At 36.0% G+C, this 13725-nt stretch overlaps 1 protein-coding gene across 2 annotated transcripts in view; it reads right to left on the reverse strand.

The window, feature by feature from the left end:
- The window catches only part of LOC106708350 (scavenger receptor class B member 1), a 45274-nt gene that overhangs the window by 20389 nt on the left and 11160 nt on the right, over positions 1-13725 (reverse strand). Inside the window, exons 1-2 of one of the 2 annotated variants that reach the window (XM_014499841.2) lie at positions 13197-13354; positions 894-985 (exon numbers count right to left, since the gene is read on the reverse strand). In XM_014499841.2, the coding sequence (XP_014355327.2) occupies positions 894-985; positions 13197-13257 (153 nt within the window). In that variant the 5' untranslated portion in view covers positions 13258-13354. Of the gene's footprint in view, positions 1-893; positions 986-13196; positions 13355-13725 lie in introns of those variants that run through there. The other variant, XM_014499842.2, reaches the window with a different exon arrangement.

Consider the following 13725-nt stretch of genomic DNA (forward strand, 5'->3'; position numbering starts at 1 on the left):
AGTTGCAGTACAAAGAGTTTCTTGTGACAAATTTTTGACGTTGACAGCGGTGAGCTAATGAGCTGCACCCTTCTTACGCATATCCTCTTTCACCAAATCCATCCATACTGTCTTTGGTCTTTATTTACCATTGTAGTCATCCACATTCAATCTCATTACTCTATCAATTCAATTATTGAAGACAAATCTAAAACTTCTTACATGGACCATATTTCACATGGCTTAAATTCAAATTGGTTTATATTAAGACTTACAAAATATATTGTTTACATATTGTCGAAACTAATATTAACTAACGCTTTCGTTTATACCAAACTATTTCAAAATTAACAGTTTAGGTGAAGGCTACGTTACAACATATAAGTATAATATAAGCAATTAAAATTAGCAAAGAACTTGAACGATTTATTATATGGATTCGATCCGACTAACGGAAAACATCCAGTCATACCTACCTAAAAGTACGTACTAGCATAAAACAACATATTATAATCTAACGCTGTTCCTAGTGCAATACTTTGACTTTAAACTATACTGTACTCATTATACTGGACACAAAATGAACCAACCTAAGAGAGGTATTATCACTTTACATATCAGGAATCTAAGTGTATCAAATCCATTCTAACATCTGTTTATATAAACAAAGTCAATAAAGCAATCGTATCCATTGGTTATTCTGCAATACCCAAGTATTTTGGATTTATATTGTTGTTATATTTCCCGTGTAATATAACAACAATATAAATTGTACTACAGTATGGTCAAATTATGTGCTTATAAATAAAGATCTAAAGTAAATTTATTTTCTGATATCTTTAACGTTCTAAAATGAAATAAATAATGTTTAAATTTTGGCATACAATTGTTTAGAATAAATAAATTCAACTTACGTGATCTATAAATAGCTTGACCCATGATGAGAAGAATATAGCACATATTATGCCCAATAATAGTAGCACTACTGCGGAAGCCAGCACAAACCCTGGAATAAAAAAAACACTCCATTAATATCATGTACGAACGGCTCTTAAGTCTATAGATATAACATAAAAATGCAATTATTTACGCAGCTAAAGTGTTTATATATAAATTACGTGTTAAATATTTGACAAAATTATAAAGGTCTTGTTTAATAGACTTCCAAAATCACCAGTCATTTTGGTCAAAAAACGAGTTACATCATGCGTAAGACGAGTATGAGACGACATTTATTTCTCTTATACGTGTTAACAGCGTTTAAACATTTCGCATTGATTTATTTATAATGAATCATCATTGAGTAATGTTTAGAGAGTGTAGAGAAACGACTCAATTTGATAAACACAGCGACGCCGACGTACGTACTACATACATACGGCGATTTCCTTACGGAGTCGCTTCGTCGAAACTCAATACGTGATTATATTTTCCAAACACCAACGTTCTACGTACGAATATGTTTTTGAAAACATGTCGATTATAACACGATCAAGTGATTATAGACTTAAACTATTTGTAATTAAGTTAAATTTTGGATGTTTAAATGTTGTCACTGTCGTTTAACTCTTTTCCTTGGCGTAACGAAAAAAGTTTTTTTTTGATACAAGAAATTCTTATCTGTAGTAGAACGAGGAAAACCAGTTTAACATATTAAAATCTGTCTGTTTGTAAATTTCCACTGCTGAAACATGTGTTCTAAAACATTCATTCTGTGTGAACAATAAATGAGATAAATAATATAATTTTACTTAGTTTTATACATTTCCGTATGTGAAGCCCAAGGTCATCAAATTTAGGATTATGTTCAGTTTGCAATATTCCAAAGTTGCGATAAATCGGTATCAATGTGGGTTTACATTTTTCCAGATGTAATCCAGCGTTGGATACGATCGCTGGACTGGAATAATGTAAACTAGGCATTAAGGTAGTCTTATGATAATTTTGTTACAATCTTCGCATATTAAAACGTTATTACATAACAGGTTACATTATACTTGTTTTGAGTTTTACTTCTAATAGATAAGGACGTTCAAAAACCAGTAACAATTACGAGATATAAAATAAAAAACATGTAAAAATAATTAGCTTAGAAAACATTTCATTTAAATTAAACTTCGATTTATCAAAATTAACGTGTTGTATTTCGTAACAATTATACTGTAGTTATCCACTTACAAAACACCGCCACAAATATTATAGCTATCACTGTTTTAAAGAGTGTGACTAAATTTCAGCAGTAGTTAATAATTTTGAAAATATTCATCTTGCAAATAATAACAAAGAGCATCGCAAAGACTACGTAACAAGGAAAATTTTGACGAAACATTTGTGTAGAATTTTATGCCCTTATAATCCAAGCAGAGCCTTAAAGAGGTTAAGGGTAAGCGCTTGGCTCTCCGCCAACTTAAAATATATGATGACAGTGCTTACAAACGACTGTAGGTATAAAAGAAATTGGTTGGAAATTCGTAATCTTAATATTATTAGATATAGCCGTGAGCGTCTCATATCTATATCTCTACGCAAAAACACTGATGTCTTGCCTGACTCATTTTCACTTGAACTTTCACTGTCACTGTCCCGTCAGTCACATCTTAACATAAACCACACATAACTGTGTTGCAACACGCTAATCCAACCAACGTCTTAACAATTTCTATGATAAAAATCTCTCTGATTTTTCAAAGAATGATGAGAATAAGTATTTGTAGACATGTTTCGGAAGTTGAAACTCGCGAATATTAATATACATAATGACTAGATCACTAAACGTCCCAACGGTGGGGCTCGGAGCCTGTCCTAAGTTAGGGGTGACTAGGTCATAGTCAACAACGCTGGCCCAGTGCGAGTTGATTGACTTAACACATATCTTTAAATTTCTTCAGATATATGCAGGCAGCATCACGATTTTTCCTATACCGTAAGAACGTCGGATAAATGTACATATGTAAATCGAAAAAAAAATTGGTACATGGCGAGATTCGAACCCCGGACTTGCAGACTACAAATCTTAACTCCTGAGCCACAGACACTAATATACATTAACTGATAACTTGAAAATGCCAAACCTAATATATGTATGTCCTATAGTCGACTGAGTTAAGCCGCATTCACATTTGCCTGACGTGTCGTGTCGTGATGCTTTCTGTCGTGATGGCTACTGTTCACATCTATGTGACGCGTTATGACGCATTTTTAATCAGTTCCATTATAGCTCTCGGAGAGTTTACACTCGATCAGCTCGTCGTCCATACCTTCTGACGCGTCACAACACGACACGTGCGCGTGCACACTTCTCTGACGCAGTGTGTCGTGTCGCTGCGCCGTCCCCCGCACCTCACCCAACTGACGCGGACCGGGATCGCTACTGACGCGACACGACACAAGCCATCACGACACACTGCGTCAGAGAAGTGTGCACGCAACCATATTAATTGTATGAGACCGATACCTTTCTGACGCATCACGACACAACACGTCAGGCAAATGTGAACGCGGCTTTAGGCTCATGCTGATGATTAAGAAACTCTATATTAATGGCATTTTAGTAAATCTGATTGCAACAGAACGGAAACCACAAACACTGTCTACAATAAACAGTTTTGGTATAAATTATACAAAATAATGTTTAATGTCACTAAGATAAGGTCTAAAATTAAAGTTCTACAGTTTATATGGCATTAATAAAGGAAATTAAGTTATGATGAAATTTATATTTCATTAACATATTTTTACCTCTACAATCACTTTGGGTCCAGATTTTACTCTTAATTATTAAAACTCCTATCAAATCGTAATTAAATAGTTTTATGTTATTTTTGTATCAAAAAGAGATTACTACTATTTTAATAAAAAAAAATTGTGACACAAATAATGTTAAAATATCACTATTTTGATAGTTATTTGCAACATACAGTCTCGTTTGACTTAGACTTGACTTGTAGACACAGTAAGCTAGTCCGGTCCATGCGTCAAGTACATTAGAAGGTCCCTTCACTATTATAACGTTAAGGGTTATTTCCACTGTCGTTGAACTTAATGTTTCTGCATTGTTACAGTTTGATTTTGATACATTTGCGATTTATAAAACAATTTTGCTTTTTTAAATAATCTACCAAGTTATTCAATAATAACTAGTAGTTATTAATTAAAAAATAAATAAGTCTATTTGTGTAACATTCCGTGGAAAAATACAATTACGTTATATTTATTAGAATAAAAAAAATGTAGCAATATTGCAAAAACCTTTGCTTGGCACTACTTAATCATGAACATCTAAGCGCTACGGGATGTTGCTTTGTTGTACATTAGATGCATCTAGATGGTACTATGGTACTTGTGAACTGGTGGATGGCATTATGTAACAATAATAAAGTAACAATTCCGGGAATTAAATAAAGTTAAACATGAAACGTGATATTATTTAATACCGGATACGAACAGACGTGCGGACACTACAGCTGAGCAAGCGGCAGATGCAATCAATAGCGATTGTTCAGATAAACCATTGTGTGATACCGATGAGCGTTTTGCCAAGGTCTTTTGGAGGTTCATTAACTATTTTGTAAAGTTAAATTCATCAAAATTCACTTAAAGTACCTATACGTGTGACTACTTATCACTGCGTTTACGAGGCGAAACAAATAATATAAACCACTACAATACAATACTCTAGAAGAATTCCTTATCTATAATGTTGTGGGAAATTTAAGAACTATGGCGTCCTTGTCGATGGAGCAATTTCCAGTCCTACCTCTCCTATGCAATCCTATCACCTCCTGATACGACACAAAGTCCACATTCTACTTCATTTGTTGCATATCTATTATTCTTGGTCTTCCCCTATTTATATTCCCTTCTATTATTGTAGTTATAAGGTAGTCGTGTCGTATCAGATGTCCCATACATTTAACGTCAAGTAAAAGATAAAGTATAGCTATTAATAATTAAACCAACATAAGAAGAACACAACTGAATTGTTGTGTATTTTATCAATAACAATTAATTATTATGTATGTAACAAGATGCGCGCTTTATTAAACAAAGAGCATACTAATTATGTTTGCCACAGCCGAAGGTTCCAAAAAAAACCGAGATTGATTCTTATAATTTAATTTAATTAATAAAAATTACAAATTAAACTTATTACTAACTATGCTATGTTCCCTCCGAAGTTAGGATTGGAATTGCTTAACTTATTACAATTAATAATTACGAAATATCGGTGCCAATGCTGCCTCAGCGCCTCGTGTCCACTTAAGTGGGTCGCGGCGAAGTCAACGCACTGCTGCGTCGGCGATCTTCCTTATAGGCATATATGTAACACCTCCCCCCGCAGACCAGCAACTATTTGCGAACTTTAAGCGAAAATGTTGCTGGGAACTCAGGGTCTTGGCTTCGATTTTCTTTAACATCTTCATATACTCGCGGTCGTAGACTTGTAAGGTTTTCTTTCGTGGTTGGCCTCCACCACTTGTACCAGAGTCCTGATCCGATAAGAATGGCTGCACTGCATGCAAGGATATAAAATGGTATCGTCGTATGATATAATATGGTGTCCGAATTAAGGCTGTTAAATTGTATCGGATTTTCGAAAGTTAGCTGTTCCTGAATATCGTGAAGTCCTTGCAGGTTGATTAGTCAGTTTTTCCACAGAATAGTTCCACTCTTGTTGGATGAGGGAAGCACACGACACGGTTATAAGTTTCTTGATGCAATCCCCTTCTGTTCGCATTTGGGTTCCCACGTCTTTTCACATAAATACCAGGTGCTTAACTTCGGGCATTCTGCCTCTATGTACACATGATATTTTTCGCATGTTGCATATGGATAGGAAGGGATTAGGGCTTGGTTGTGTTTGTTAGGGACGACCGATAGTCGATATAGGTTATATATATCTAAGGAAACTATAGGAAATTTAAAAATTATAACTATTCTATCGTCAGCATAATATGACCCTGTCCTAATTATATCATAGTATTCTCTATATTTGACCCTTATTATATACCCTCTTAAGTTTATCTAGCATCGATTTTAATGTAGTTATATCTAACATAGAATGATGTGCGCTCGATGCGCGTATAAAAGCTAACGTATTCTCTATCCTAAGTAATTCTGCTAATAAATCATCTATAATTTCACCTATTATCTAGTAATTGTGCAAATTTAGCGTATTTAATTAAACTCGAGTCTCTATAAGCATTTTGGTCTAAAATTAAATGTAAAGTTTCGTTAATTTTATGCTGGTTATTAGCTAATTCTATTAATATCTTATTATGTCGAGACATCCACTCTTTACTAAGACTTATATGATTATTAAAGTCATTAACTAGGTTAGTTTGACTGTCCTGTAACGTTTTAATAGCGCTGTCGTACCTAACGGCATCGGAATAGTCAAGATTCCCGGTCACACTCTTTATAATGGATCCAAAGCCGTTAACAAGTCCTCTCTTTACTCGTGTAGGCTGTAATGACTTTAATTGGTTCGATACCTTATGGAGTTTAACAGTAAGATAGTTAATTTGAATTTCATACAGTGAATAAGTGTCATTGTCAAGTCGCGCTTCTATGTTAGCGTCTTAGGCACGCGTTTCAGTCTGTTCTTAGCTACAGGCCCGCGTTTCTTTGACGTATAAATATGTATAGGCAAATCGGCTAAAACTGTATCTTGAGTATAACGAGGGGCCGTTTTTTGACGATTAGCGAAGGGATTTTTAATGAATACCTGTTGCTGAGGTACATATTCAGTTTCGGGTTCGCGGTTTTTATTCCGACTCTCTATAAGAGCTGTACGAGACGCAAGGGTTGATTTATTCACTATTTCATATACGATTTCCATTCGTGCCTTGTGATTTTGCAGATATTGTTGTAAGAGATGCTCATTAAAGTTAATATCGTTAAGATCTCTGGGATCGAAATGTCCTGTTAATAAATCAAAAGGTCTACACTTAGTAAAGCTATGAATCGAACTGTTATATGCGATTATCGCGTAAGGTATAAGGTTAACGATTGGTTCGTCTTTATGCTTTAATTTTAGAATTCTAATATGTTCTAAAAGAGTTGAGTGAAAACGTTCGATATTTCCATTATCATTCGGCGAATGTGGCAAAATTCGGTGGTGGTTGATTTTATGTGTTCTAACGAATTCGGCAAAAAGCTGATTAGTAAATTCTGTTCCGTTATCGGTCACTAACGTCATAGGAACTCCGTGGTGCGTACAGTAATGTAGCAAAGCTTGTAAAATACTAATTGCCGTACCGTCTCGTAAGTTATAAGCTTGACCGTACTTTGTAAAAACGTCCACTAGTGTTATATACTTTTCGTTTTGAATTGTTAATAAATCCATATGAACAATCTCCAAGGGTTTGGTAGCAGGTGGTACGATATTGAATTGTGGTCTAATGGGATTCCTGTCGTACTTCGCTTGTCCGCATATTGTACATTCGTTAATAAATTTAGTTATTTGTTCCTTCATTTTAGGCCAATAGTATTTTCCAGAAAGCGCTAGGTAACATTCGTTTATGCCGCGATGGTTGGTTTTTCCATCGTGATAGTGCCGAATTATGTCCTGTTGGTGTAAATATTCTTTTACGTTTTCTCGCTCGGATTTTGTTAACACAAGATTCATGGAAGAACTTCTAAATTTATCTTGAATTATAGGGATAATGGAATACATAGCGAGAGGTGGATTTATTAATAACCCAGTCTTAACTTTGGGACTGACATATTCTTTGATAGCGTTAATTACGTCGTTTTCGAGATTATTTTCTGATATTTGTACAGCAATACGCACATGCGTTTCGAACGGTTTAGTTACTGTCGGTTTCCTCTTAATGTCGCTAACGATTGTAAAACATAATTGCCTATGAAATTTATTAAGTGGTTCGTCGGTTATTGGGATCTCGAGTATAGGGTGTTCGTTACTGGTATGCACTGTCTCGGTAGAAGAGTCAGCTAATGTGGGGATAATCTCTGAGGGATTAGCGATTAGAGAGTTAAGCTCGTCTATTTCTTCTATCAAGGAGGTATTCTCATTGTGAATTTCGATACGCGAGAGGGCGTCCGCGTTAGTGTTATATCTACCTTTTTTATATACAACCGTGAAATCGTACTCGCTTAAGCGCAATCTCCATCTGGTAAGACGTGAATTCGGTTCTTTTAAATTCATCATCCATTGTAACGGTTTATGATCAGTTAGGATTTTAAACTTTCGGCCAAAAAGATAAGGTCTAAAGTACTTAGTCGCCCAGACGATCGCGAGAAGTTCTTTTTCTATAGTACTATAGTTAAGTTCGCTATCGTTTAAGGTGCGCGACGCGTAACATATGGGTTTATCGGAACCTATCGGGCCTTGAGAAAGTATAGCGCCAATTGCGATATTGGAAGCATCTGTCGTGAGTATGAATTCTTTACTAAAATCCGGGTATTGAAGTATGGGGTCATTCGTAAGAAGAGTCTTGCATTTCTGAAAGCAATTAACATATTCGGAGTCTAAAGTTATTTTTCTACCTTTTTTTAAACATTGAGTAAGCGGTTTTGTTATACGCGCGAAATCCGGTATGAACTTGCGATAATAACCAAGAAGTCCTAAAAATTGTTTAATTTCCTTTGGGGTTTTCGGTATCGGATATTTTTCGATTGCTGAGATTTTATCCGGATTGGGTTTAATACCGTCTCTACTAATTATATGTCCCAGGTATGCAGTTTCAAGCTTAAGGAACTCGGACTTGTCCATTTGAATTTTAAAGTTAGAATCTCTTAAACGCTGGAAAACTTTCTCTAGGTTAACCATATGCTCCTGTAATGATGTGCTAAATACAATGATGTCGTCCAGATAAACGAGACATATATTATTTTGTAATCCTTTTAGAACATTATCCATAACGCGTTGAAAGGTAGATGGACTGTTTTTGAGACCCATCGGCATGCGTAAGAACTCGAAATGACCGTGCTCAACATTGAATGCTGTTTTTGAGATATCTTCAGGGTCCATTTCCACTTGATAAAATCCGCTAGCTAAATCTAACGTTGTAAAGTACTGGCATTTTCCTAACTTGTCTAAAACATCATTTATATTAGGTATAGGGTACTTATCGTCAATGGTTTTCTCGTTTAATTTACGGAAATCGACTACTAAACGCCACTTCTGTTTTCCAGAAGCGTCAGCTTTTTTCGGAACAATCCAAATGGGAGAACTCCAAGCGGAGTCGGAAGGTCTTATAATGCCTTGGTCTAACATTTTCTTAATTTGGTCCCTAACTTCTTGACGATGTATAAACGGGTAACGATAAGATTTCGTGTAAACCGGAACTTCATCGGTAGTTTTTATTCTGTGCTTTATTTTATTCGTGAAAGTTAATTTTTCGCCTTCAATATAAAAAACATCCGAATAACGAGAACAAAGATTGATAAGGTTTGCTTTTTCCTCTTCATTTAGATGGTCCGTTCGTAATCGAGAGATGACATCATCTACGCGTGTGAGCTTTGAGCTACGGTAACTCTCTATATTAAAAAGCTCGGCTTGCGCGGGGTGGTTGAGCGAAAAGACTATGTCATTTTGGGTAGGGTTCTCTACTTCGATATAGCCGCGGTTATTGCTTACGTTGGTAATACACTCATGAATTATACAGTTGCAAATTATTTGCTCTTTTACGTGAACGTCACCGTCGGAAGTATTAATAGGGATACGAATTAACTTAGAGGAACTAGCTGGAATTATATCCTCGTACAAATTTATATTACGTGAATCGTACATACGAATAGGATTCGTCGCGGAGTGTGTGATTAGACGAAAATCTTTTAAGTCTATTTTCGCTTCCCATTTACTTAGTAAATCTAATCCTATTAAACCGTCAAAGTAATCGTGAAAACGATACACGAATAACTTTATGTAACTGGAATCGTTAAATTCTTTAAAACACGGTAATGATACGGAATAATTATTTCTAGTGGTGGCATGCACATTAGTTACCTCGAACGGATCGTAGTTGAGTGGAATATGCGGGAAATAATTTTGTAGCGCTTCAGGGCTGATAAAAGATTGATTCGCGCCGGTGTCAATTAGAAGTTTAAGCGGCGGGTTCGCGATACGAATGTAAGGTAACTGTCGTTGTGTCTGTAAATTTAGTTCTATCTTGGCTTTCCTGAGGACTTCGCAATCCGAAAATCCTTTTCGTCCTGACTATGACCTGGCTGAGGTTCTATGTCATCTGTCGAGTCACGAATCGGGTTATCTGTCACGTCGTAACATGTCACATCAGAGTTATAGTCGTAATCGAATGCATTATAGTCTGTATAATCGGGTTGGTAGTATTGTGGTTCGTAATAATAGTATTCGGACGGATAATATTCGTCATAAGGGGAACTTAATTCATGAACATTCATATCTCTCGACTTGAAGTAATTAGTCGGTGGTGGGTTACCTGACTTAAACCAATTATGACCTGTCATTGAGGTATGGGGTAACACCCTCGGTGCGAAATGTTGAACTCCACTCATCGGCTTGGGGCCTGAATTTTGCAGGGAATTATTTCTAGGTGGTACACGGAATACATTACTTTGGGGGTTGTAGTTACGGGGTAGTGCGCGGAACATTTGTTGGGTTCGAGTTGGCATATGGGGTTGATTTTGTGGGGGATTAAATTTAAAAGGTTGTGGTTGAACTTGGTTTGCCATACGTGGTCCTAGTTGCATCGGCCAGCTAGGTACTGACATTTGGAAAGGTTGAGGACGCGGTTGGGGTGTATAATCTACGGGTATATTTAATTTAAAATTTTGTGGGGCTCTTGGGGACTCGTGCCGTTGATGTAAGTACTGCACGTTTAATTCCTCCTGTACAAACTCTAATGCTTTTTCGATTGTCGGGGGTCGCATGCATCTTATTCGGGACCCTAAAGGCTCCTTAAGGCCACGAACAAACGCCTGCATAGTAACTTTCCTATATAATTGCCTTTTTGCGTCAATTGTTGTCTTTAAAGTCTCGTGTAGTGTTACATAAGTCATTAATGTACTAAATAAACTTTGACAATGGTCATAGAACTCTTGTGGAGTCCTATTTCCTTGAACGGCTAAAGAGAGGTCATTGTATAAGGCGGTTTCGTCTCTTTGATCGCTGAAATTGTTAATTAGATTAGTTCTTATTCCGGCCCAACTATCCGGTATGCCGTTTGAGTTAAGGGTGCACGCGGCGGTGCCTGTTATTTTATTTAAAATACCGTTTAAAAGACATAAATTCGATAATTCGCTCCCAGGGGCAGCGCTTATATATTTTGCCACTATCTGGTCGCATATATTAATAAATCGAGGCAACACATTAGGGTTGCCGTCGAACTCAGGTACGGGACGCAGGACCTTGAAAATGGTGTCTGGGTCCGTACTCATACTGTTTTCTAAGAATATATCACCTAAGTAAATATCTAAATCTAAATTTCTATCTAGGTCTAAAGTACGTCGACGAGCCTGCTGCGATGCAGGTGCCCGCGATTTACCTAAAGGTTTAGGGTGGAAAATTTTGGTATAGGATAACTAAGACTTAGGATAAAAAGGAAGCAACACGTGAACAATTCAAGTGTACTTACAGTATCATATTAATCTGGTATTCTTTGGTGAATCGATGACTGGATTCTCCTCCGGCGTGCAGCAGGTTCGTTGCTGGATACTCGATGAGGGACTGGAAAGTCGCCCGGGCCGCCCGCGATGATCTTCTATTCTTGAAGAATTTTATACTCGCAAATAGACCCGCGAGTATCCTACCGACTGCGCCAATTATGTTTGCCACAGCCGAAGGTTCCAAAAAAAACCGAGATTGATTCTTATAATTTAATTTAATTAATAAAAATTACAAATTAAACTTATTACTAACTATGCTATGTTCCCTCCGAAGTTAGGATTGGAATTGCTTAACTTATTACAATTAATAATTACGAAATATCGGTGCCAATGCTGCCTCAGCGCCTCGTGTCCACTTAAGTGGGTCGCGGCGAAGTCAACGCACTGCTGCGTCGGCGATCTTCCTTATAGGCATATATGTAACATACTGTATGACAAGATGTTATTATTTGAACTACAACTTTACTACAACTTTACTTTAAAACCTACGTAATTAGTAGCAATTGATGACTGTATCTTTAGAGGTATCTTGACCACTAATACAATTGCAATTGAGAAAATACGTATACAAAAATAATAATACAGATTTTAGTCTGCCTACATACAACGACAAACTTTACCATTAGTGTTGCAAATAGTAAATAATTAAATACTTTTTTGTATTAAAAGTAATTGCCTGCCAAACTGTGTACCGGAAAGTTACTATTTTACGCCCGCATTCCCAGCTGGGTTATTCATACAAATTTAAATAATATCTCACAAGTTACTACAATTCATACAAAACACGGTACACTTTAATTTTGTAAGGTAATAAGGTCTTGCATTCGTGACCCACTCTTACCACAGCCGTAGTTTCTTACCGCAGATTGTCTGTTGCATTCAAGATCTTTATTGGGAAAAAATACGACAAAAAGAGACTTCCAAAGTTACGAAACAGCTCTTTAATAGAAAGTAGTTCTTTTTTGAGCAATATCTTGTTGAATTCTGCTCCAACAAACTATATGTAATATTAACAACCTCTCTACTATATTCGTAAGAGAAGCAATCTGTAAGCATTTATATAATAAATATAGGAACATATTTGTATGAGCATTAATGCAATTGTTTATTCTTACATTTCAACACACTATATGAATATTTTGAAGATGAGTTGCGCAAATTTTACATTCACTTGTCCCTTGCAGCGAATTCTTTATACCAGTGTTGCAATAGTTTCATACTTAAATTATTAACTACGTTAAATTATTCCATTAACTTATTACACAATCGACATTTTACAATAACTAACGTTAGGGATACATTATTATTTAATTAGTATTGAAATATTACTTTATAGAATTTTAAATTGCAAATTAATGCCATTTCTGGAAATGCATTCCAAGTTTTTTACGAGATATGATAGAAAGTTAGGTATAATTTTAAGGAGTAAGTACCACTATCACCTCTAGATTCCAACAGACTAAGATATATTTAGATATTATTTTAATCACTTAAGAGTGGATAGTAATCGAAGGTCGAAATTTCTATTTCACGCTACCACAAACACGATATTCGCAATATTTTGTACTTAAAAGTTTAAATTACATAAATGACACGCGGACACTCACTTATCCCCCGGTTATCCTTCACACGTTCAATATAACGAGACAACTGGACTTTCAGCGCCATAATTTGAGTTTAACGGTAACGTGTATTTTCGATAGTGGCGGGAATCAGATCGCCATTTTGAAACAGCGGGCGCGCCGGCGCGAGAGAGACTGGTCGCCGTGCGCCGTGCAAGTAGGTTTTACTCGTGAAAATTGTTTTTTTTCCGCTGTTTGACCGAGTAAGTTATCTGTCCGTGCATTTCGTAAGACGCATTCGTAGCTAGATCATGATTATATGGACAATATCGATTGTTAAGGATACATTTTGTGTAATTTCATTTGTTTATTAGCTCGTTGTGATTTTTGGGTATTATACCTTTGTTTTTGTGCCCTTCGTTTCCTTTTAAGCAGCTTATTGGACGATAAAAAATCTAAACTTTATGCAGTTCTTGTTATTTTTTTTATCAAATCAACAAGTATTAATTTACATTAGTCAAATTACTGTGTTATTTTAAAAAAGTTACTTGCACATCAAAAGCCCTGAATGTCT

This window comes from Papilio machaon, chromosome 19 (assembly GCF_912999745.1).
Source record: "Papilio machaon chromosome 19, ilPapMach1.1, whole genome shotgun sequence".
Taxonomy (NCBI): Eukaryota; Metazoa; Arthropoda; class Insecta; order Lepidoptera; family Papilionidae; genus Papilio; species Papilio machaon.